The sequence below is a fragment of the Calidris pugnax genome, unplaced genomic scaffold, assembly GCF_001431845.1.
Source record: "Calidris pugnax isolate Ruff unplaced genomic scaffold, ASM143184v1 scaffold103, whole genome shotgun sequence".
Lineage (NCBI taxonomy): Eukaryota > Metazoa > Chordata > Aves > Charadriiformes > Scolopacidae > Calidris > Calidris pugnax.
This window is the reverse complement of record NW_015090990.1, coordinates 11,476,328-11,502,767: the sequence shown is the minus strand read 5'-3', so window position 1 is coordinate 11,502,767 and position 26,440 is coordinate 11,476,328. Positions and strand designations below refer to the sequence as shown.

General features: G+C 40.2%; 2 protein-coding genes across 5 annotated transcripts in view; both read left to right on the top strand.

Annotated features, from left to right (window-relative positions):
- Positions 1-26,440, top strand: part of TTN (titin) — a 247,953-nt gene that overhangs the window by 24,860 nt on the left and 196,653 nt on the right. For all 4 annotated transcript variants that reach the window (XM_014954164.1, XM_014954163.1, XM_014954162.1 and 1 more), the window contains 20 exons: positions 23-187; positions 289-457; positions 952-2,642; positions 2,738-3,019; positions 3,201-3,467; positions 3,622-3,894; positions 4,002-4,265; positions 4,366-4,626; positions 5,164-5,424; positions 5,913-6,176; positions 6,265-6,525; positions 6,699-6,959; positions 7,405-7,665; positions 7,752-7,893; positions 7,983-8,148; positions 8,701-8,932; positions 9,524-9,808; positions 9,910-10,035; positions 12,217-12,405; positions 16,701-16,757. In XM_014954164.1, coding sequence (XP_014809650.1) covers positions 23-187; positions 289-457; positions 952-2,642; positions 2,738-3,019; positions 3,201-3,467; positions 3,622-3,894; positions 4,002-4,265; positions 4,366-4,626; positions 5,164-5,424; positions 5,913-6,176; positions 6,265-6,525; positions 6,699-6,959; positions 7,405-7,665; positions 7,752-7,893; positions 7,983-8,148; positions 8,701-8,932; positions 9,524-9,808; positions 9,910-10,035; positions 12,217-12,405; positions 16,701-16,757 — 5,877 coding nt within the window. The remainder of the gene's footprint in view (positions 1-22; positions 188-288; positions 458-951; positions 2,643-2,737; positions 3,020-3,200; positions 3,468-3,621; positions 3,895-4,001; positions 4,266-4,365; positions 4,627-5,163; positions 5,425-5,912; positions 6,177-6,264; positions 6,526-6,698; positions 6,960-7,404; positions 7,666-7,751; positions 7,894-7,982; positions 8,149-8,700; positions 8,933-9,523; positions 9,809-9,909; positions 10,036-12,216; positions 12,406-16,700; positions 16,758-26,440) is intronic.
- On the top strand, positions 17,583-24,767 carry LOC106895077 (muscle M-line assembly protein unc-89-like). Its single transcript, XM_014954166.1, has 2 exons — positions 17,583-17,718; positions 17,864-24,767. Exon 2 carries the CDS (start codon positions 17,899-17,901, stop codon positions 23,863-23,865), a length of 5,967 nt encoding a protein of 1,988 aa, XP_014809652.1. The 5' UTR covers positions 17,583-17,718; positions 17,864-17,898; the 3' UTR covers positions 23,866-24,767.

Below are 26,440 nucleotides of genomic sequence, written 5' to 3'. Positions count from 1 at the left end.
TTTTTTTCATGTGTATCTGCAGGTCAACAAGTGATTAATGACTACACCCATAAAATAGTAATTAAAGAAGATGGCACCCAGTCATTGATCATTGTTCCTGCTATGCCTGATGACTCTGGAGAATGGGCTGTAATTGCTCAGAATAGGGCAGGCAAAGCTTCAGTCTCAATGACACTGACTGTGGAAGGTATCTACTGTGCATGCTTTTTAGGAGTCTAAGGAGTGTTCCTTATTAAAAACCATGGTTATGTCATTTCCTCTTGTAATAACTTACCCTTGCTCTTTCAGCTAAGGAAGACCTAGTCAGACCACACTTTGTGGAAAGGCTGAAGAACGTTAGCGTAAAGGAGGGCTCTAGATTGCAGATGGCAGTGAAAGCTACTGGCAACCCTAATCCTGACATTGTATGGCTAAAGAACAGTGACATCATTGTACCTCATAAATACCCCAGAATAAAGTAAGCATTTTTATTTTGTTTAAATAGTAAAGGAGTTAATAATCACCATCCTGCAGTGTGCTGAGTACCCTTGCTTCCATAGAAAGGATTAATTTGGCTTAGTCCAATGGCTACAGAAGCTACTAACAGCATTTACATTGCAGCAAGTCTAAGAGATATAAAATATCTTGCAGGACTCCCACTGTTTTTTCCAGCTTGTATATTTTGTATTCTGTGAAGCCAATGCTTTTACAACATAGATTTAGAGAACCTTTACTGTCTCTAATTTTGAAGTCCTCTGCAGGCAAAACTGCCACTGAATTCAAGACTGTTTTTTATTATCCTTATCTGTTTGATGCTTAGGCACTGCACTCATAAACATGAATAAACATACACAACATGTCTAATTCCTCCAGAGATTTGCCTTTGGAGGATCTGACCTAATTTTAAACAAGGGCAAAAATTAATAACAAGAAAATGCAAAAAAATTAAAAAAAATTGTTTTAATATTTCAGGATTGAGGGAACCAAAGGGGCAGCTGCACTTAAAATTGAATCTACTGCCAGGCAAGATGCCGCATGGTATACCGCTACTGCTATCAATAAAGCTGGGCGGGACACTACTCGGTGCAAAGTAAATGTTGAAGTTGAACATGCTGAACCTGAACCAGAAAGGAGATTAATCATTCCAAAAGGAACTTACAAAGCCAAGGAGATTGCAGCACCAGAGTTAGAGCCACTACATTTGCGTTATGGTCAAGAGCAATGGGAGGAAGGAGATCTCTATGACAAAGAAAAGCAGCAGAAACCATTTTTTAAGAAGAAGCTCACATCTGTACGGCTCAAGCAATTTGGACCAGCACACTTTGAGTGCAGGCTTACACCAATCGGTGACCCAACCATGGTGGTGGAGTGGTTGCATGATGGCAAACCCTTGGAAGCAGCTAACAGACTCCGCATGATCAATGAGTTTGGGTACTGTAGCCTGGACTATGGAGTAGCCTATTCTAGAGACAGTGGAGTGATCACTTGCAGGGCAACTAACAAATATGGTACAGACCATACATCTGCTACTCTGATTGTGAAGGATGAGAAAAGCCTTGTGGAAGAATCCCAGTTGCCAGAAGGCAGAAGAGGACTGCAGCGAATTGAAGAGTTAGAAAGAATGGTCCATGAGGGTGCTCTTCCTGCAGTTGCAATGGACCAAAAGGAAAAACAAAAACCAGAAATCGTTTTGGTTCCTGAACCTGCAAGAGTCCTGGAAGGTGAAACAGCACGATTCCGCTGCCGTGTGACTGGCTATCCTTTGCCCAAAGTCAACTGGTACCTCAATGGACAACTCATCCGTAAGAGCAAAAGGTTCAGACTCCGTTATGATGGAATCTACTACCTGGATATTGTGGACTGCAAATCATATGACACAGGGGAGGTGAAAGTCACTGCAGAGAATCCAGAAGGCTTTATTGAACATAAGGTGAAACTTGAGATCCAGCAGAGGGAAGACTTCAGATCTGTTCTTCGTCGTGCTCCTGAACCCAAACATGAGCCTGTACTGACAGAGCCTGGAAAACTTCTCTTTGAGGTACAGAAGGTAGACAAACCTGCAGAGCCAACAACCAAAGAAGTGGTGAAACTGAAAAGGGCTGAAAGAATCACTCATGAGAAGCTCTCAGAGGAATCTGAAGAGCTGCGTAGTAAATTCAAGCGTAGGACAGAAGAGGGCTATTATGAAGCCATCACCGCTGTGGAACTTAAGTCTCGCAAAAAAGATGAATCGTATGAAGAAATGCTGAAAAAGACAAAAGAAGAACTTCTTCACTGGACCAAAGAGATCCCAGAGGAAGAGAAGAAGGCACTTCCTCCTGAAGGCAAAATCACCATTCCAACTTTCAAACCAGAGAAGGTTGAGCTTAGTCCAAGCATGGAGGCTCCCAAGATATTTGAACGAATTCAAAGCCAGACAGTAGCACAGGGGACAGATGCACACTTCCGTGTGAGAGTGGTGGGAAAACCAGACCCTGAGTGCCAGTGGTTCAAAAATGGCGTGCAAATTGAAAGGACTGATCGTGTGTATTGGTACTGGCCTGAAGATAATGTTTGTGAACTAGTCATCAGAGATGTGACTTCTGATGATTCTGCCAGCATCATGGTGAAAGCAATCAATATAGCTGGTGAAACTTCTAGCCATGCTTTCTTGTTAGTACAAGGTAATTTAAATTCTTACTTTTATCCTACTGCTTATAATAGAGTGTTAAGTCTGTATGGCCAATGCACTGTTGATTCATTGCATATTGTTTTGCAGCCAAGCAGTTAATCAGCTTCACCCAGAAGTTACAAGATATTGTGGCCAAAGAGAGAGACTCCATGGCAACATTTGAATGTGAGACGTCAGAACCCTTTGTTAAAGTGAAATGGTTTAAGGATGGGATTGAGATTCATTCTGGAGACAAATACAGGATGCACTCGGACAGAAAGGCTCATTTTCTTTCTGTACTTGCAATTGAAATGTCCGATGCTGATGACTACAGCTGTGCACTGGTAGAAGATGAATCCATAAAAACTACTGCAAAGCTTACTGTGGAAGGTAAGAAGCAGATAGTTCAGTACCATGCAGTGCTGTTAAAGTGAAATCAGCTTCAGGAAGAAATAAAACAATTTTAACTGATGTCTAATGCACTAAGAAAATGTTCAAGCTCATTAATAAGTGTTTTCATCAGGAGTATCTAATCAAGCTTATTTATGAATGTAATTATTTTTGCCTTTAGGTGCTGTGGTTGAGTTTATTAAAGAACTTGAGGATGTTGAAGTACCAGAATCCTTCTCAGGTGAACTTGAATGTGAGGTTTCCCCAGAAGACGTAGAAGGGAAATGGTATCATGGAGATGTTGAACTCACTTCTAATCATAAATATGTGATTGCATCCCGTCGTGGTCGCCAAATCCTCACTATTAAAGATGTTAATAAAGATGATCAAGGAGAGTATAGCTTTGTCGTTGACGGAAAAAGGACTCGCTGCAAACTGAAAATGAAGCGTAAGCCTTTCTAATACTTATATTGTAGATATATTATAGATTTTTCCATATTACAGTATATATTATAGCTATATCCCTATAACCTATACTATATACCTATTCAATATTCTGCTTATCTGTTATGAGGATTAATTAGCTTCATTTCATTTTACAGCTCGTCCCATGGCTATTCTTCAAGGACTTACTGATCAAAAAGTCTGTGAGGGAGATATTGTACAACTTGAAGTTAAAGTTTCCCTAGAAAATGTGGAAGGTGTCTGGATGAAAGATGGCCATGAAATTAAATCAAGTGATCGTATTCACATTGTGCTGGATAAACAGTCACACATGTTGCTGATAGAAGATGCAACAAAGGAAGATACTGGAAATTACTCTTTTAGTGTTCCTGGTCTTGAACTGTCAACCAGTGGACAGATCACCGTTTACAGTAAGTCATTATCATGATTTTGAAAGTGTGTTTGATTTTTGGGTCCTTTAGGTTTACTTCTTAAAGGCATGGCTTTTTAAATGATGAATATTTTTGTTACTTGACAGGTGTGGAAATAGTAGTGCCTCTGAAAGATGTTCACGTAGTTGAAGGAACAAAAGCTATCCTTGAATGCAAAGTTTCAGCACCTGATGTGTCTTCGTCCAAATGGTACCTAAATGATCATCAGATAAAGCCTGATGAACGTGTACAAGCTGTATGTAAAGGCAATAAACAGAGGCTAGTGCTTACCAGAACCCATGCATCAGACGAAGGACATTATAAGCTAATGGTTGGCAAAGTTGAAACTAGTTGCAACGTCACAGTTGAAAGTAGGTTTCCTTTAAGATGCAAAGTTCTTTGTGAAATTATTACTTTAGATACAAAATTGTGGAAGCAACTGATATCTTTGTAATTTATTTTTTTTAATAGAAATTGAGATTATTAGAGGTCTTCATGACATCACCTGCACTGAAACACAGAATGTATCCTTTGAGGTCGAGCTCTCCCATTCAGGGATTGATGTAATCTGGCATTTCAAAGGCCAAGAGATCAAGGCTGGTCCTAAATATAAAATTGAAGCACATGGAAAAATATATAAATTGACAGTGGTGAAGATGATGAAAGATGATGAAGGAGAATATGTATTTTATGCTGGAGAGAAGAAAACATCTGGAAAGCTTATAGTAGCAGGTTAGTAGGGTTAATGTCCAAGATTTTTATTTCACTGTCATTTATAAAACAATGCTCAATGTACTGTGTTTTGTAGTTGTAGCAATTGTGCTGTTTTTGTACTATTTTTGTCTTTAGTTTATCTTTTTTTCTATATTCTCCTGTATCTTCCCCGTATCTTTTGTGATTGGTATAATTTAAATTTAACAAAGCTTTTACATAATTGCTTATACGTTTTGCTAAATCAGAGCCATAGTATGGAATACTGTAGTGCACTTTTGATGTAATTAAAAATATTTTTTTTATTTTGAATGTTCAATACAGCTGTGCTGATAATAAAAATAATAGATGAGAATAACTAGGATAGAAGTAAGAAACATCTTTTTGTGATGTTCAGGGCACATCCTATTCTTGATTTTTTACAGAACTCAGGATGTCTATCAGCATGTTGCAAACTAGGGCAAAGAAAGGGCATTAACCTTTCACGCTCTTGCATTTCTGTGTGTGGGAAAGTTGAACAGCAACACAAGAAAAAAATGTTCTTTTGCTTCCTAACAGGTGGTGCCATTTCAAAGCCTCTCACTGACCTGACTGTGGCTGAGTCCCAGGCAGCTGTTTTTGAATGTGAGGTGGCAAATCCTGAATCAGATGGCCAGTGGCTAAAGAATGGTAGACCACTATCTTTGACAGATCAATACCGTGCTGAATCTGATGGTGTAAAGAGAAGGCTCAATATCCCTGTCACAAAACTGGATGATATGGGTGAATATAGCTATGAAATAGCAAGCTCAAAGACATCTGCCAAACTGAAGGTTGAAGGTCAGTATTTTTTATAACCAACTAATGTCTTTAAGACTCAGCCCAGGGTCGCCCACTGTGTCTTGGATCAGGCCCTAGCATATGAGCATATTTTTCTTCATTTTTGAAAATATTTTTATATTATGATGCACTTTCTGAGGTAGCAAAACTATTATATTTTGGAGTCTCTGTATTTGGAATTTAGTTTGGTATTTTAATAAAAACACATTTTATTCAAGGTACTGGCTAGTAAGTAGAAATTCATTCTTTGCTAGTGGTGGTGTAAACATATAAAAAATCTATTTCTCATGGATGCTACAAGTAAATATTCCTTTTTGATTTCCAAGCGCACTACTTTGGAAACTGTATAAAACAATATATACATACTAGATTTTAAAATGAAGCCACATGATTCAGTTTTTATTAAGATTATTATATTTACTATAATTTTTAATTTTGTTCTGGTTTGTAGTGTTGTTTTTTTCCCTTTCTTTTCTATTTTTCCCTAGCTGTTAAGATAAAGAAGACACTAAAGAACTTAACTGTGACAGAAACACAGGAGGCAGTTTTCAGTGTAGAACTTACCCACCCTGATGTGAAAGGAGCTCTGTGGATTAAAAATGGTGTTGAACTTGAATCAAATGACAAATATGAAATTTCAGTGAGAGGAACTGTTCACACACTGAAAATCAAACACTGTGTTGTCACTGACGAGTCTGTTTATAGCTTTAAGCTTGGCAAGATAGGAGCAAATGCCAGACTTCATGTGGAAAGTAAGTCAATCTGGTTTCAATATTTGCTTTAATGTGTGATTTGAAATTCAAATGAAAAACACTGCTGAATCTTGCTTTTTTCCTCAAGCTGTCAAGATCATCAAAAAGCCAAAGGATGTGACTGCTTTGGAAAATGCTGTTGTCTCCTTTGAACTGAGTGTATCCCATGATACTGTACCAGTCCGATGGTTCCACAAAAATATCGAGCTTAAACAAAGTGATAAATACAAGATGATCTCTCAAAGGAAAGTTCACAAGCTTATGCTGCATAACATATCTCCTGCTGATGCTGGGGAATACACAGCTCTTGTTGGGCAAATTGAGTGTAAAGCAAAACTGTTTGTGGAAAGTAAGTATTGTAAGTTTGTAAGAAAGTAATTGTATGAATTGCTACACCAGCTCATATTAAACAACTTGATCTCACTCTTCACAGGCTGTTACTATTGTTTTTTTTGCTGTCTTCCACACATACTGACTTGTAAAAAATTCTTTCTTTTCTTTTCTTCTTTTTGCCCCTCTTAGCCATACACATCACAAAGACCATGAAAAATATTGAGATCCCTGAGACCAAAACTGCCTCTTTTCAATGTGAAGTTTCTCATTTCAACGTGCCTGCTGTCTGGTTGAAAAATGGTGTGGAGATTGAAATGAGTGAAAAGTTCAAAATAGTAGTCCAGGGGAAACTCCATCAACTCAATATCATGAACACAAGCAGTGAAGATTCTGCAGAATACACATTTGTGTGTGGAAATGACAGAGTCAGTGCAACTCTGACTGTAAAACGTATGTAAAAATTAAATTAACCAGAATATTTTGCCGTTACCAATAATAGAGTTTGTGTTAATACAGCGCTCAGTGCAATTCAGACAACTGCACTGTTGTAGAGGTATTTTCAAATAATCTTAAACAACCTGAATTACATTTTTAAAAGAGATCTAGAAGCTATGGATTTGAAAGTCAGATCCTGGATTGTTCTGTTTAGGCCAACATGCTTAAATGCCAAGTCACCAGAGGAGATAGAATTAGAATTTGGATTCCTATGTCATTCAGAAAGTTTTGGAAATTTAATTGTAATGCTGATTCTGGACACAGAGCTTTCCTTTTAATATTACCAAAAATCAGAATCTGTCTTAAAGAATTTTAAACATCTCTTATCCGGTTAACGTATGTTTAAAATAAAGAAAAACTGAACGAAAGGACTGAACAGTGTCCATTTCTTTTATTTTAGCCATCCTAATTACCTCCATGCTGAAAGATATAAATGCTGAAGAGAAAGATACAATAACATTTGAAGTTACTGTTAACTATGAAGGTATCTCATATAAATGGCTAAAGAATGGGGTAGAAATAAAATCGACTGATAAATGCCAGATACGAACAAAGAAGCTCACACACTCCCTCTCCATAAGGAATGTGCATTTTGGTGATGCTGCAGAGTACACCTTTGTTGCTGGAAAAGCAGCTTCGTCAGCCACTTTATATGTGGAAGGTATTTGCCCTCTTGATTTGTGTATTTAGTGACTTCAAGTGCCTTAAATAGAATCGTGGCACTCATTCTACTATTTTCTGCCCTAGCTCGTCACATTGAATTTAGGAAGCATATTAAAGATATCAAGGTTGTGGAGAAGAAGAGGGCTATTTTTGAATGTGAAGTTTCAGAACCTGACATTCAGGTCCAGTGGATGAAGGATGGACAAGAACTCCAGATTGGTGACAGGTAAATGATTGCTTCTACGCTGTATTGACTTTTGTTATGTATTTTCCCTCAGAAAATAACTTGTTCATTTTCTTTTCTGTTGCCTTTAGGATGAAAATTCAGAGAGAGAAATATGTCCATCGTCTCATCATTCCTTCCACAAGAATGTCTGATGCTGGTCAGTACACTGTAGTAGCAGGTGGAAACACATCCAGTGCCAATTTGATAGTGGAAGGTCGTGACATTCGTATCAGAAGCATCCAGAAAGATATCCAGGTATGGCCTATGCAGAAGAATAAATATTTCATAACTTTTTCACTCGAAGAATAATGCAAAGGAAGAGCAACAATATCTAACCAGCCAGAGTCCTAACATATAAATCTGAAATCATAAGATCAGGGCCGCCTTCTAGGAAACTGGAATGTGGGACCATCTTTAAGTATTTATTTATGCTTATAAATACTTAAAAGGTGGGTGTGAAGAGGATGGGGCCAGTCTTTTTAAGTGGTTCCCAGTGACAGGACAAGAGTTAACGGGCACAAACTTGAGCATAGAAAGTTCCATCTAAACACAAGGAGGAACTTCTTTACTTTGAGGGTGGCAGAGCACTGGAAAAGGCTGCCCAGAGGGGTGCTGGAGTCTCCATCTCTGGAGACATTCAAAACCCACCTGGACATGTTCTTGTGCGACCTGCTCTAGGTGGACCTGCTCTGGCAGGGGGATTAGGCTAGATGATCTTCAGAGATCCCTTCCAACCGCATACATTCTGTGATTCTGTGATCTGTAAAAACAAATACTGCTTCTAATATTTATTCTACTTGTTCAAAGGTCATTGAGAGACAAAGAGCTGTAATTGAATTTGAAGTCAATGAAGATGACATTGAACCACAGTGGTATAAAGACGGTATTGAGATCAACTTCCAGTATGAGGAAAGATACAGTTATATGGTGGAAAGGAGAGTTCATCGAATGAGCATCTTTGAAACCACTTACTCTGATGCTGGAGAATATACTTTTGTTGCAGGACGGAATAGGAGTTCCGTTGTTCTTTATGTAAATGGTACGTGGCAATGCTTTGACTATATTTATTACCCTGTGTTTTTCTGATTTCTATATAACCTTTCTGGAATTCTAACTCTGAAAGTAAAAAAAGTAAAATAAAAAAAAATCCAAAGACAGTCTTATGTCTGAAACACTAGCAAAACCCTCATGTACGTGGATGTTTCTTGCTCTACTGAAGTGGGTGGCTGGCTGATGAAAATGCTCTAGCAGTTTTTTTCCCCAGTGTATTTATTTAGACCAGGAAATTCTCACTCTCAAGTCCAAATAAAATTAATTTGTTCTTCCTATGGACAAATACGCCTTGCCAGAGGGATCAGCCTAACAATTCTTGGACAGGTTTTGACAGAAAACATATAAAACAACATAACTAATTATGTTAAGGGACTTGTTGCTAGATCATTCTTCCTGTATTAAGGAAAAGGGCAGAATTTCATGGGCATGCAAGATTGGAAATAATAAGATTTAAACAAATAATAATTCCTTGCTAATATTTTTGAAGCCTTGAAAAATATTGATAATAAGATTTCTCTCTCTCCTTCTTTCTCTCCTGCCTTCCCCCTGCCTTTTTCCCACCTTCCCCATTTTGCAGCTCCAGAGCCACCTCGGATTATTCAGGAGCTAGAGCCAACCACTGTGGAGTCTGGCAAACCTGCCCGCTTCTGTGCTATGATATCAGGCAAACCACAGCCCAAAATTTCCTGGTACAAAGATGATCAACAGCTTTCTCCAGGTTTCAAGTGCAAATTTCTTCATGATGCACAAGAATATACTCTATTGCTGATTGAAACTTTCCCTGAAGATGCAGCAGTGTACACCTGTGAAGCAAAAAATGACTACGGAGTTGCTACAACTTCAGCTTCACTTTCAGTGGAAAGTGAGTTTCCCGTACTCACAGCAATGTCTGTGAAATGAGACTCTTAATATGTGTGTGATCTTCTTAATCTTTAAAAATGACTACTTCTTCTTATCCTTCAGTCCCAGAAGTTGTTTCTCCTGAGCTAGAAGTGCCAGTGTATCCACCTGCTGTCATAATACCACTACGTGATGCTGTTACCTCCGAGGGACAGTCTGCCCGTTTTCAGTGCAGAGTTACAGGGACAGGTGGGTTTAATGAAAATCTGTGCATCATTTCGTCTTTCAGAATTTTTCATCTTGAACTCAGAAAAAATGCAACAGTATATATGCTGGGATCAGCCTTTCCTTAGAAGTACAGTTATTTGACATACACACCCACAGAGCAAAGCGTTACTCAAGCAAAGTGTTACTTAACTGTCAGTTAAGCAAGTCATGTTGAAGATGGTGTCAAGCACGCAAGTTATAAACTGTCATAAACAATAAGCATTTCTAAAAAGAAGTTCTGTTTCAAAAACTTTGTCTGTGGAAACTTCTCAGCCTTTCAAATGCTAACTGATATTGGAAAACTGTCAGTGAGTAAAATACAGAATTTCAAAACATGAGTATCGTGGTGGAAAAGCATTATCATATTACATGAACATGATGAAGTTTCCAGTGACAGAAAGTGCATGTCAATTACCTAAACAATAGACTAAAACTGTGCTTCAACGTTTAGCCTAATATTCCTAAGTATCTCATATCATTCCGCAAACAGTAAACTGCAATTGCGTTATTTTTCGTAGCATAAAAAAGGTGTTTGCTCATTATCTTTTTAAGTATAGACTTTCCGTAAATAAGTTTACTAGTTTTAGTTACAAAGAATATCATTCTGTAATTAAAAAATTCTTTCCAAGTTAACACAAAACCAAATAAAACTACCTCTCTTCACTTCAATAAATGGCCTTGAGTATGACTAGTGATAAAATATTCACATGGTAAAGTGCAGAACAAGATCCAGTTCCAATCCCAAAGAATTTACAATTATTTAAAGATAAATAAAACTCCAAATTTAAAAATAATCCTGAGTGATAGCTGGGTAAAAATCCACATAAATTTGGTATGCAAATATATATAATTTGCATTTCCATCACTTGAAATGAAACTCCAATTTTTTTTTAAACAGCTTTACAACAGGTCTGATTCTACTTTAGAAGTGGTGCTAAATCTGAGAAAATATATGTTGGAAAGACTGGCTGCCCTCTGTGCAAAGCATGTTAGTGTCAATTTTTTTACAAGAACTGTATTCATGTTAATGTGGAAGCTGCATTTACAGCACAGAGCATAAGGATCCTTTCATCTAGGTCCCCTTTCATGGAATCATAGAATTGTTTAGGTTAGAAAAGAACTTTAAGATCGTTGAGTCCAACTGTAAACCTAACACTGCCAAGTCCACCACTAAGCCATGTCCCTAAGTGCCACATCTACAGGTCTTTAAATACCTTCAGGGATGCTGACACAAACCACTTCCCTGGGCAGCCTGTTCCACTACTTGATAACCCTTTCAGTGAAGAAATTTTTCCCATTGAAAATTCCCTATATTGAATAGTCTATCCAAATAGATTTACATACCTCTCACTTGTGTTGTAAAAACATTTTCTATTAGGTTAGGTAATACCTGATTGCAAATACAGTTGTTTAACAGCACACACTATGTAGCCATCTATTGAAAACACAGTCTCTTTCTTCTGATGACAGTAATAGCCCACTACTTGAGTGAAAAGATTTGATTCATGATGTAATATAGAGTTAAAGTCTGCTTCAGTCCTTTCCCAAGTCTATAAGAATCTATACACACCAAGTAATATAACATTTTATATAGGAATTTTACAAAAGTACAAAGACAGGACCTTTCTTGAGAAATTAGAGGTGCAAAACTTAGAATACTTGCCACAAAAAAAGGCAAGGTACTGTTCTTAGCAAAAGGATATTCCATTTTGATTTCTTTGACCTGTTCAGCTCAACCAAGTGGTTTTATAACCTGTTTAATCCCTTTTTAAAAATGAGACCTTCTCTGATTTTAGTAGTAGCAAAATATTTTTAAACTTTAATAGAAAAACATTAATTTAAACATTAACAATTTAAACGTTTAAACAATTTAAACATTTAAACATTAATAGAAAAATAGAAATATAGCAGTACCAAAATCAGTTTTCCCATACAATTATTTTCAATGCAGAGATAAAAGCTTAAAGTCACTTTCCACTGATCATATATTACTAAAGTAATACAAGGCACATTTAAACTTAAGAAGATACTTGAGATTAAGATATAAAGATAAGATATATCTATAAAGATAAGATAAAGATATAAATGTAAAAATAGTGTTTAGTTACTAGTCTAATATTATAACTTACACACTGCTGTTTCTTCTTTCTGTTGCTTGAGCAGATCTAAAAGTCTCTTGGTACAGCAAAGACAGAGAGATCAAGCCATCACGGTTTTTTAGAATGACTCAGTTTGAAGACACTTACCAGCTGGAGATTGCGGAAGCTTATCCAGAGGATGAAGGAATCTATACCTTTGTGGCTAGTAACTCTGCAGGCCAAGTGACAAGCACTGCTACTTTGAAGTTAGAAGGTACAATGTGCGATTAAAGAAAATGTCTTGTTCAGGTCACATTCCAATACTAATCTTAATATACAGTGATGATTATATGTGAGTTGTTGTCTGTCATGTTGTCTTTTAACAAAATTGCTACTATTTACAATGTCCACAGCGTACATTTACGTCTCCAAAATATTGGTCATGCACAGGAAATCTTATTTTACATTTTTTCAGTGTTCCATGCACCTCACCTTTTCATTCTCTCTCCAGTATTAGAATCTGTCATGCATCAAACATGGTAGTAACCGTCTTTCTAATGGAATTGTTTTGCTTACATATTATTTGATTTGACTGTGAGGAGAATCCAGAAAGAAGTTTTGTATAAAAAAAATTACTTTGAAAATGTTGGAAAACATGTTAAATAGAGGTGTGTACCAGGTACCTGGGCAGCTGAAAGGAAATAGTTTACATTCCTATGAATTGATGAAACATTGATCAAAGTTTTAGAACAGAAATATTGTCTGGAGAATTTGCCATTTAGATTCTATATTGTCCTTGATATTATTTAACCATAAATATTTTGTTTTCTTTTTGCAATGGGTTTTATAAATTATGAATTACAATAATTCATGCTGTTAAGTTGCAAGTTATAAAAAAAGTCTTGAATGAGAGAGAAAATTTATTGTAGTGTAGGGTAAGAAATTAAAAGTTGGCATGCTTCTTTTCAGGATTTAAAAATGTTGAAGAAGTTACATCAGAGTCCCATTGGCATGTTTCTTCATCTGTTTCACTTAAGGAGGAGTCTATTGGCCAAAGGCCCACCTTTATCCAGCCTATTTCGAGCTGCAGGGTATACAGCGGGGAATCAGTCAGATTTCAAGCTAGAGTCTCTGGCATGCCCAAACCAAAAATCCAGTGGTTTCATAATCAACAACTCATGTTGCCAACAAAAAACATAGTTTTCCACTTTGATAAGTCAACAGGCACAGCTATACTGATAATAGTAGATGCTTTCTTAGAGCATGCTGGCCAATACTCTTGCAAGGCAAGAAATAGTGCTGGAGAAACAACTTCTACAGCTACACTTACAGTGACTGCAGAAGGTAAAGCCCCATTTTTACTTCAAAGGGATTCAGTTTGTTGTATACCACACTTTTACACCGTTACTAATGTTCTTCTTTTCTTGTTTCACACCTTTTCTTTACCAGTTAACGTTAGTAGAACCTACCCTCTGTAACCCAGCCACTTTCATTTCTTCTGTTTAAGCTGTAACATTCAGAAATTTGCAGATTTGTATCTTGACATTGGGCAAAGAATAGAATCTTTTTACTGCAGAAATTCAGATTTTTAAAGCAAGGAATTAAGTGATTTTATAGCATTGACTGAGGTATTTTGCACTATCTTGTAGGGAAAAAGAAAAGAAAATACCTCCTTAAAAAGTTCCATAATAAGTTTCCAATACTAAAATTGACAACTTCAATGCAAGAAGAGACAAATATCAACTATGTATCTACTGCATGAGTAGCTTAGGCACCACTTGTCATTCATGTATGTGAATGGATAATCTTTGTGTAAAGGGCATAGTGCATCTGGCATGCTGAGTTTTCAAATGAAGATCATTCATTTTCATCCTTCATGCTGCTTGATTTTCATCAGATCATGGCCCAGTAAAGTTCTTTAGATACTAATATTGTTGTTATTTTTGTTACTTGATTACACAGTGCAAGCCCTAGATAGGCAAAGTTCTGGGAAAGATGTAAAAGAGTCTATCCGGTCACAGGCTATAACAGAACTTCATGTTGCTCCCCTCACAAAGAAGAACATTAAAACTTATCAAAAAGAATTTAAATCAATGCAACAGCTGCCACAGCAATTGGGTGTACAGGTTTTTGAGAGCGTATCGGAAAGTTTGACCATGAAGGCTACATCACTTGAAGAAATGGAAGCTATGCACACAACAATCCTTTCCCAAACATCTCAGAGCACCAGGATCTCTGTGGCCACTGCTCAGGAAATGAAAGATGACCCTCCAAAGATTCTCTTGCAACTCAAAGACCTAACTGTGAAATGTGGTGACACTGCTCAGTTCATCTGTGGCTTAGAAAATGAATTCTTCTCTGAGTTTCTTTGGGCTCATGAAGGTGAAAGGATAGAAGCATCTGAAAAACTGAAGATTTCACAAAAAGGAAGTGTCCTACTGCTCACAATCCTAAATGCCCAGCTGACTGATCAAGGACTGTACAGTTGTACTGTATACAATGATTACGGAGGGACAACAACTACTGCAATGCTAACAGTCAAAGGTGGTTATCTGACTTTTAACATTATGACTTATCTTTTGCAACTTCATTATTACTGCCTACAGCTCACTCATATTTCCTTTATTATCACTATTTAATTGAGAAAGCTCTATTAATAATGCTTTGGGGCTTTTCCTCCACATTTAGAGCTCTATTCATAAGTGACCCCTGCAGTATTGGGAAGTTGGTGTTGTATCTTCATGGCTCTTCCCGGCAAGTGACAGGTGTCTGAGGCTTTTTATTCCTCATATTCTTCATGATATGCAGTGAGATGTAAAGCAAAACAGGCTGGTAGGAATTTTTGCATTTTGAGAATTCCCAAAGCTGGAGTTTCAAGGAAGATAAGAATGTCAGATAAGCAATGTTGAACTAGATATACCTGGTCGTTTCAAACACTATGGGTTCAACTTGTTTCTAATTCCAAAATTGGCAATATAGGTCAATGTAACTGAAAGAATTAATGGGTGCAAGTATTGTATTACTGCACTAATGAATTGTCTTCTACCCTTCACTCTCCTGAGATATAAGTATTTATTTTTGCTAAGACTCCTTCCACTTCTTCCTGTCATCAGCATATTAAAATGTTACTAGTGTTACCTCTAGTGAAAACCCAAAAATGTATCATCACCACACTGGACAGGTAATAGTATTTCTACTGAGGGAAACGGAATAAAGAGCAGAAATATAAGATGAATAATGAGGAAGCCTTTGGCCCTGTTGATTTGTCTTTTAGATATTGAATTTTCTTTCTTCATTCTTGAGCTGTGCAAAGCACTTTACATAATCTTCTGCTGCTTCTTCCTAAATTGAGGGTCTCAAAAATAAAGATGTGCTTGTATTAGGCATTACAGACCAAGTCTTGGTCCAATGGAAGTCCCATAGGCTTAATTGCTACCTAGAACTAGCCCAGCAGGAATAGAGCTCTTAAATGTGTAATCAGTCATGTTTAATAGCATTGTTGTAGCACTAATATGCTGAACATTCTTTCAATACTAATTAGTGGAGGGTTTTCCCTCCAAATATAAGGATATCCTTAATTCCTGCAAAACACCTGATCTAATCCTTTTCCTAACTTTATTCTTACCTAGCAAAAGAAGCACAAGCCAAAGCAGTAACAAAAATTACCCTTGAATCAGATACTAAAAGCTTTAAAGCAGCCAAAGATTGTCAGTTTAAAGCGTCTGAAGTTAAGCAAGAATCTTCCAAGAAAACCTCGAGCTTGTTTATATCTACGTCCCAAAGACCATATGAAACTGAGAAGCAAAGAAACAGAGTCTACTATCCCGATGTTGTGCCATGTGAAGACATCACAGACACCGATGCCGAAGCACCAGAGTTTCTTGAAACTCTGCCTTCAGAAACAACTGTTAAAGAAGGAGATGATGTGTTACTCTTTTGTATAATGAAGGGTGTGCCTACACCTTGTGTGGTCTGGCTGTGCAATCAGCAAATAGTTGAGCAGTCTGCATTGTGTTCCTTAAAACATGAGGGGCCGCTGTGCAGTTTAAGATTGTTGAAAGTTGGTCAGAACCACAAGGGTATATACAAGTGCAGAATAGTTAATCCTGCAGGACAAGCCGAGTGCAGCACCCATCTGAGAGTGACAGGTTGGCAACTGCATGTTCCTTCCACATATCGATTCTTCATGCATAGCATCATTGCATTCCAGTACATTCATTCCCTGGGAGATAGTAAAGAACCAAAAGCATCTCATTAGTCTGTGGATTGTTGAATGTTTTTTTCAGGGATTTGAGGCATGATAAAGGCATGTTACATTAGAAACTTTTCCCCACCTTGCAAAAAAGGAAGAAAATCTTATAGAAAAGTGTATGTTGCAAACCAGTTTGAAAGCATTTTATTACTCTGTTCTCAAAATTTATCAAGTGTTTGAATTGTTTGGCATGCATTTATGTGTATGTATGTGTGAATTTCTGTATATTTGCAAGAAATTGGATGGTTTTACTACTTAAACTGTTGATCGACATATTTAGCACCTATGGCTCAAAAATTTTTGTCTTTTTATTCTAGCTCCTGAAAAAATTATTCATGAGAAGCTAGAGGAAGAGGTTGAAATGGAAGTGAAAGGTACAGTCACCAATGACGTTACACTGAATAATTAGTATCACTGATTAGTAACATTGTGAAAAGCTTTTATCTGCTTACATGTAGTGTCTGATGGGGAAAGACAGACAAACTTTGAAGCATATTGGAACATGTTGCATGTTTGTTTTGATATGCAAAGGGTTACCTGCATTTTATGGTTATTTAAGTTTTAAAATGTGTTTAAAACTTCAGATTTATAGTTTTGCAGCCATATTTTTAACTTTTACTTCATGCTTTGCAGCTGTTCATAGAGCTTCTATTTGTTCAATTTCCTTTTGAATGCATGGAATAGTTTACTTCAGAAGGAAGTTATACAAATCTTAATCATCTTATTTTTAAACAAGTTAGCAACCTAACATTAATCAGTTCAATGGACACTTCAATTGGATGGATGAATGAAGTATTCTAGAAAGCATTTGTTGTTTAGGATATGTGAAAGCTACACATTCCCATTGATTCCTTGCACTTTTTTCACATACATTAATTCATCATTATACATTTCTTACCCTGGCTTGCAGATAGCATACGTGGTTCATGTTGCTTGCTTTTTTCCCTGTGCATAACACTGTGAAGTTAGTGGCTGTATTAGTTCGAATAAACGCCTTCTCATTTCGTGTTAGCTAATTACTTACTTTAAAAAAAATATCTTTCAAAATATTTTTTCTCAATTGTTTGAACATTTAATCTACAAAACAGAAGGGTCAGAAAGGGCGTTTATTCTACTGTCTGCAAGTCAGGTAAGATTTTCTTCTTTGCTACCCAAAGACACACAGCTTTTCCAGGCAGCAAAATCATACACGCAGAGAAGAACGTGTTATTTTGAAATTCATTTTTGCTTGTTCAAGAAGAAATTTCCAGAGTCTGAAGAAAGAACAGACAACGAACGATTTTCGTGTCAATCTTTAAAACAGAGCAAGGCGTTGCGTTTATTCGAACAAATATGGTGAGTGAATTACTTTTTTTTCCTGGGTGTGTGATGAAATCTGTTGCATGCCCATTTTTTATTTCAATATATTGCTATTTCATTTTTTTCAATCAGATGGCAGGCGGAGTGTGGCACATTATAACCCAGTTTCCTTCTCTTGCAGAGCAGCGCAGCACGGCGAGCCTCGAGGGACCTGGGATGGCAGTGGTGCTGGCTTGCGCCCAGAACCGTAAACCCACCTTTACACAGGGCCTCAAGTGTAGGTCTGTCTTGGAAGGGGACCCTGTCCTCTTCCAGTGCAAGCTGGTGGCATGCCCGGCACCCCACATGGCCTGGTTTCACAATAACCGGCCGGTCCGCCAGGACTGCCGCAAGGTGATCCGCACCGAGAGTGAGGAGCACATGCACCATGCCAGCCTGGAGGTGCGGGATGTGCGGGAGCATGACGCTGGCAGCTACAGGGTGTTTGCCATTAACAGTGAGGGCTCAGCCGAGTCCACTGCCTCGCTGCTGGTGGCACGCGGTGGGGAGCAGCAGGGCTTGGGTTCTGCAGGGAAAGCAGAGTGTAGGCGGGAGAGCTGGGAGTGCCTGCTGCAGCAGCGGCAGGAAGACCGGCTGCGGGTGGTGCTCCGCTGCACCGGCTCGCCCTTCGACAAGGGGCAGGAGGCTGAGCAGTTGCTTGGGGATGGCTCCCCAGCCCGGGGCATGGTACGAACTATCCGTTTCCAGAGGCTGCCGCTGGTGGAGCCTCACCGTCCAGGGCTGGCACGTGGTAGGGAGCACAGTGGCACAGTGGCAGATGCGGAGGAGCTGCTGGATGAGGAGATCCGTTGGAAGCTACAGCGGCTGCGGGAGGCAAAGAGGGCAGCACTGAAAAAGAAGCAGGATTCCCTCATGTCTGTGCCTCAGGGAGGCCTTCCCGGGAAGCCCAGCCCACCTGAGGTGGCTGCCACGATGGGTGGCTCAGAGCCCCTCATGGTGCAGGTAGTGAAGGGGTACCACAGGCCCAAGGCTGCAGGGGAGAGATGGCAGATGGCAGGTGGACTCCTGGAACCCTGCCCACCACTTTTTGTCCAGGAAATCAGGCCCCAGGAGGCTGTTGAGGGGCAGAGATGCACCTTCTCCTGCCTTTTCCATGGCCGCCCACAGCCCACAGTCACTTGGTACAACAACACCAAGCCCGTGGGGCGCATCCGGGGCACCGCTGTTCACACCACAGAGTGCCGCTCTACGCTGACCTTCCCATCCCTGCTCCCACAGCATGCTGGCACTGTCACCTGCGTAATCTTCAACCCACTGGGCACAGTCAGCACCTCAGCTGCACTCCATGTGAGGCGGCGGATGCCAGCCTGTGAGGCCATGCAGAAGGAGGAGGAAGAGGAAGGGAAGAAAGAGGAGGAGGAGGAGGAAGAGGAGGGGGAAGTGGAGGAGGAAGAAGGGGAGAAAGAGAAGAAGGAGGAGGAGGAGAAGATGCAGGAGGAGGAAGAAGTCACCCAGGCCTTCGCAGCAGAGAAAGGACTGCTAAGTGCAGTTCCAGACTCAGACTTGCTGTCACTGCCTGTGGAAATCAAAATCACTGCCCCCACTCCAACGCCAGAGCAAGACACAGAGATGAGGGAGACCATGCGGCCCTCTCCAGACCAGGCTGCTCCCACCATAAAGCACAAGTTCAAGTTTTCATTTGATGTAGGAAATGAGCCACCCCAAATTGTGGCAGAAACCCCAGCGCACATTTACTGCCAAGAAGGGGAAGCAGTGGTGTTGGAGTGTGCTGTGTCTGGGCAGCCGCCACCAGCTGTGTCCTGGTCACTGAATGGCCAGAGCCTCTCTGCCAGCGAGAGGCTGAGGTTTGAGGAAGGCAAGAATGGCACATACCGCTTACACATCCGAGAGGTCTCTGTTGCGGATGCTGGGCTGTATTGTTGTGTGGCCAAGAATGTGGCTGGAAAAGCGCAGACTGCCTCTGAGCTGACAGTGCAGCCCAGTGCACCCAGGTTGTATAGCAAGGATGAAGGCACTGACGAACTGCCTGCCATGGACCACGTTCTGAAGCTCCAAGACCTTAGCACGCTTGGGAAGGATAATGAGGAACAGATCACATACCCCAAGGAGGAGGAAACCCACCTACCCTGGTCCCTGAGGCTGTCTCCGTCTTCTGGTGAGCAGTTGGAAGAGGAGTGTGAGAAAACTTCTCACTTTAGGGAAACTGAGATGGAGGAAATGATGGTGCTGGATACCATGGAAGTTTATGCAAGGCAAGAAATAGGTTATACAAAAGAAAGTGTGCAGGATACAGATGGTATTTCTGAAATGAGCCAGAACAGGGGAAAAGCTGTCTCTGAGGAACATAGTTTTGGAACTGATGCCACTGAGTTGCACCCCAGCACACCCAGGGAAGAGAATGAACTGGTGGCCAAGGACTCAGGTCACTTTTCAGAGGAGCTGGAGGCTGAAGGAGACAAGGTGGTACCACATACAGACACTCTGTCCTGGGACATCTTGAAGGCACCATTTATGGAAGTGAAAGGGCAAACACATGTTTCTGAGCAGTCTACTCTGGCAAGGGAGTGTGAGGATTCACAATTTTTCATTCCTATATCACCTGTGGTGCAAGAGGGGACTGATGTTTACACGGAGGAGAGTGATGCCCCTGCCTGGGAGGCAATGTCTCCTGATGTGCCTCTTGTAGAAGAGCTGAGTGTGCCCCACCTGCAAGAGAACATTGCAAACACACCCACAAAGAAGCAGTCTGGCTTTTATGACTTCTGTACAGAAGAGCAGCAGGAGGAACAGGCCAAGGAGCAAGAGAGATCGTTTGATATTGAACAGGACATCGAGGTTGATGATCACCTTTGTAAAAAAGAAATGATTGATACTGGGGATGCCACGCACTGGGAAATGCATAATGATGGACAAACACAGCAAGAAATAGAGTCTGATGTAGGCAAGTCTTCTTTGGGTCTAATCGTTACTCCTCCTGGCACAGAAAACTCAGGTCACAATTTTACTGATGAAGTTGACATTCACCTAGAAGAAGTGCCGTTCAAAGACCAGCTGTTGCCATCTGAGACTGATACGACTAATATCACATTTGATCTGAAAAATTTTGTGGAGCCTTTCCCAGCTGCAGAGACTGTAGACACAGAACAGGGACAAAGCCTCACAGCTCCGGAGAGTGTGGAGGTAGGAGTAACTGGGCTCATCTCCCCTGTCCACCAACATGATGTGCTTGTGGAAGAGATGTCTCTAAGTGAGGAGCTGCATCAGAGCTACAAAATGCAGCAGGAGGAAGTCGGTGCCCAGGAAGAGGCACAGCCAAGAGAAATCAGAAGGGATGATTTGCAAATCCATAATGGGGACCTTGGCCATATCATGATACCAGTTGAAAAGCAATCTTCTGTTGAAGAAATTAATGAGTCGGAGGTAAGTGCCCATAAGGAGGATTCGCCTGAGCGACAAATTCATAGCTTTCTGGTGGAGTCCACAGCAGATTTCCAAAGAGAAGTGCAAGAAACACACGTGTGGGAGAGTGGGGAACAACTGGAGACCACAGATTCCCAGAGTGACAGCTTCATCATTGACTTGAAAAAAGCTGCACATGAAAAGAAACCCCAGACTGTGCATCAGGCTGAGGAGGAAGAAGGTTCTGGCATAGAAAAGGTCTTTGAGACAGGAATGACCAGCTCCACCTGTGAGAAAGAAAGTACATGTTCCCCCGAGGAGATGCTCAAGGACACTCAACAGGAACGAAACAAAACCAAGGGCTTCTCTTTCGGCCAACTCTTACTTGGTTTAATAATGGATGATCCTGTGGCACAGAAGGAGCAAAGGAAGGAGTCTTGGGGCAAGAAGAAGATTCCCACTGAGGAAGCCTCTGAGAATAGCCTGGATGGAGAAGAACTGTGGGAGGATACTTCTGCAGGTCCGGAGCCCAGTACTGTTCAAGCCTCAGAGCTAGAGCCTGGCTTTTCCCTGGCCAAGTATTTAAAGTCAAGTGGGATGCAGGAAACTCCAGATCTCAAAGGGGCAGTTCAGAAGGAGCAGCGAGAGTCCATCACTTCACTGGAAGTGGAGGAGGTTACCTTCAGCACAGTTTATGACTACTACAACAACCAACAGGAACTCACACGGCCCTTCTCTCCTGAGTCAGAAATGTCTATAGAGCTGGAGAGTGGGAGTGGAGAGGAGTCACCTGATTCGGACCGCTTCTACACACCTCCCTCCTCAGTGGAGATCTTTGAAACTGCTTCCTCAGCGTCGTATCACACACCGCTTAGCACACCTGAGCGCTACTCCACACCATCTGAGGGCTCAGGGTACAGTACACCACCTGAGCGCTACTCCACACCATCTGAGGGCTCAGAGTACAGCACACCACCTGAACGATACTCCACACCGTCTGAAGATTCAGTATACAGCACACCACCTGAACACTACTCCACACCCTCTGGGGGCTCAAAATGCAACACACCCTTGGAGCACTACTTCACACCCTTTGAGGGACTCTATTCTGCATCAGGGGACAGCACACCACCAGAGCGCTACTGGACACCCACTGGGGAGTATATGGATGCCCTGGCTGTGCTCCCCTTCTGTGAGAGAAGGCAGCAGCCTCCAGACCAGCCACAGGCTGAGGTGTTTAGGACTCCCTGTGAAGCCCTGGAGCCATCAGGCAGGGACATGCCACCTGCATTCCTCAAGGCATTGAGCAGGAGGAGACTGTATGAGGGCAGCACGCTGAGGTTGGTGGCCGAGGTGGTGGGTGTGCCCAAGCCAGGGGTGAAGTGGTATCATAATAAATCTCTGTTGGAGACGCATGAGAGAGTGCGGATAGAGAAGGATGGGAACAAATGTGTGCTTGAGATCACTAACATCCAGAAAGCTGATGGTGGGCAGTACCTGTGCCATGCAGTGAACATTGTCGGGGAAGCTAGAAGTATTGCGCATGTGGAAGTCTTGTCTGAAGATGGGCGGTCACTAGCACTGCCACCCCCTGTCACCCACCAGCATGTTATACACTTTGACATGGAGCAAAATACATCGTCAAGGTCACCTTCACCACAGGAAATTCTCCTGGAAGTGGAGCTGGATGAAAATGAGGTGAAAGAGTTTGAGAAGCAGGTCAAAATCATAACCAGTCCTGAGTTTAGCCCAGATAAGAAGAGCATGGTGGTTTCCCTGGATGTCCTTCCACTTGCCTTGTTGGAGCAAGCTGCAGGTTTGGCTGCAGAGGAGAACGAGGATGTAAAAATTGATTTTCAAGTAACTGAAATGCCTCCCCGCTTTGCCGTGCCCTTTGCAGATGTTGAGGTGACAGAAGGCTTGGAAGCAGTGTTTGAGTGTGTGGTAACAGGTACTCCTGTCCCAGTAGTGCAGTGGTTTAGAGGTGACACCTGTGTGACACCTGCCACAGGGAAGTATCTTGTGAGTCAGAAGGAGGGACTTCACATTCTGAAGGTCCAAAACGTAGGTCCTTCTGATGGTGGCTGGTATCACTGTCGGGCAACAAATAGGCTGGGAGAAGCAATGTGCAAAGGCTCCCTTGTAGTCGTGGCTCAGAAGGGAGCAAGTGCCAAGGTGAGCGATGAGAGAGTCACAGGCAGTGAACCACACAGGCCCCAGAAGAGTGACTTGATTTTGAGTGAGACTGTGAAGCCGGGTGACCAGTCAGAAATAGAGCTGGAGTTTGAGTTCGAGCCACACAAAGATGACTCAGAGAAAGCAATCCGACTGCTTGCAGTGACTCAGCAAGAGCAGGAAGTGGAAGGAGAGAAGTGTGTCAACATTAGTTTTGATGTGTTTGCGGAGCCGTCCCAAGAGGAACGGGTTGAATTTAGTGCAGAGGACTCGGAGAGCTGCAGCTTTGAGTTTCAGGTTACAGAATCCCCTCCCAAATTTCTCAGGCTCATTTCTGACTACAGTACATTTGTAGGTGCCTCAGCATGCTTCCAGTGTCTTGTGACTGGTTCCCCCCACCCAAGTATCCACTGGTACAAGGATGGGGTGTTGTTGGAAGGGGACAGGTACTGTGTGCAGGAAGAGCAGGGGGGCTCTCTTAGCCTTACTATTGAAAACTTGATGCAAAGTGACAGTGGGCAGTACAAATGTATAGCTACTAACAGGGCAGGAACTGCTGAGACTTGTGCCGTGTTAACATTATACTAAATATTCATAATTTATTTCAGAGTCTCTGTTGAAACAGTAAATGTGGTTATGCTATTGTTCACCACAGGTAAAAATGCAGCATGCATTTTAGGGGCATTTTTTTTCATCTCTTTAGGGATGAAAACCACTCTATGTGGGCATATTTCTGTCTCACTTAAACTTGCTTTCATTGGGGAATTTAAGTGAGATTTAATCTGTGCACAGGTCTTGTGCACACTTTCTGCACCAAGGTATATTTCAGTCTCCTTCCAAGCTCCTTACTCATTCTTGTAAAGGTATTATAATTGACACTCATTTATGTAGGACTAATTTTTTCGTAGTGTACATGTTCCCATGTGTCTGTAACAGTGCAATTATTATTGTTTTATGTAGGCTAGAAATAATCTGAAAATGTAGAAACCAGCTTTTTCTTGTTGCCTAAACGTATGGAGTACTAACTTACACTTGCTGTTTAGTTTGGATATAGTTCTGTGAAAGAACTCCTTAAATTCTTATTCTCCCTTCTCACAATGTTGTGTCAGAACATGTGAGCCTCACCGATTCAAATCCTGTTTACAGTTTCTATCACTGCAAAATTCTTACTTCCATGGGCCTTATTCTGTTGATTCATGGAATTAAATGACTTTTTTTTAAAGTCATTGGAACTATGCTGTTGCAAAGAAAAGAAATATAATGGGAAAAAAATGAAAGTTTTTCATTAGTAGAGACTGGACAGGATTTTTTTCTCTATTACCAAGTAATAAACATGAAAGCATATTTTGTACTGTATCTTTAAATGTTAAAGAGAAAGGAGAGGGAGCATAATAAATCAATGATGTAACTGTAAATTCATTAAAATAATCTTGGTTGTCCCTGTATTCCAGTGTCATTCATAAAAAATACATAGGAGTGAAAAAGCACAAGATTTTTATGCAGTATTTTTGTTTCACATTAAAACTAAATCTTTACATATTCTACATATTCCTTTATTTCTTTGGAGTTGTTTTTTTTTTTTTTTTTTTTTTTTTTTTTTACATTCAAAATCTTTCGGCTTTTAGGTAGATTCTCACAGTTACGCAGATTTTAGATGTTACTAATGTAATATCTAGATGTTTAGATGTTATGGAATCAACTGTCAGCAGTTATATCTTTAGTTTGAGAGAATATTATTTCACAAATATACTTCAACTTGCTTGAAAAAGCCTGAACTAAAGTTCGTTGTTTTGGTTTTTTCTAAATCATCTTAGGTTTTTAAATGAACACATACATTAATAATGCGGCAAATAGCACCGTTGAAACTTCTGGTTTTTTCCAGGTTTGGAAGCAAAAAGGAGAGGAATATAGAGTAACGGGATATGGTGGCTGGAGCTGGATTAGTAAAACACACGTCCACAGGTTTATGCCCAAACTGCCTGGAAATACTAATGCAAATTATAGAAAGTTGCTACCAAGTAAGTGTCTGCTTTTTTTTTTTTTTTTTTTTTTTTAATTAGTAACATTGAGGAGTACTTTGTGTAAAGATGACCAGAAATAAGTAGAATACATTCAATTGTTTTCTGTGGCATTTTCTCAGCAGCAGAGATTTTTACATTAATGCTCTCAATGTGAGTATATATTTTTGTATTGAAAATAATGCTAATATTTAGGAGAAGGAATCAGCAGTAGCTGGCATAATTAAATCAGAACTAAATCTATCTTACATAAACAATGATAAATTGATTAAGAAAATGTGTTAAAAGTATGAAAATTATTAATGTTTATCAGAAAATAAAAAACTATTTGCAAATTGCTGACAGTTGTCATGCAATCTGCTTTAAGGAGCATGGTGATTTTAAGCATAAAAGAACTATTCCTATGGGACATTCATGCAAGTTCTTATTTCTGAATTTGATGTGTCCTTGAATTGGGGTCAGCATGCCTCAAAGACTCAATAGTCTTTAAGACTATCCCTTCACTCAACTAGGATACTAATTTTCGATCAAAAGATTCACTTTGCCCATCTGTGTTGCCCGATATAAACTTAAAGCCAGGAGTGGCAGGTTCTAATGACCCAATACATGGGGAAATGACTGGAGTGGTTAGGCTAATATTAATGTGTCACTTCAGTTTCTTTCCACTTATGACCCCATGATAAATATTTATGATTTGTATGTCATTAAAAGGCAGATATAATTGTGATTTCTCATAGGTAATGGCGGTAGGAATTAGAAGCATGAGTGTTTGACCCAGCCTTGTGCTGGGAAAGAATTCTTCATGATGTGTCCTTAATCCATTCCTTGTGTAGATCTGTAGCACTGATTCATTAGACAGATAAGGTCCCTAGGGAAGTTGGCATGAAGACGTTGACAACAAATCTGATGATATACATCATCTGTGATATGAGGGATCTTTTAGATCCAAAGCCAAAGAGGTTAGAGACCCTTTGGTTAAGTCCTAAGCAATTATGATGTGTGTTTAATTTGCATGTAAATTAACTGAAATTTTTAGTAGAAACAGGCCCATAATTTGATTTTGAAACCATAAGCAGAACAGGTCCAAGTTCATGTTGACATCTGAAATACATGGCCAAGCATCTTTATCTCTACCTGTGTGGTAG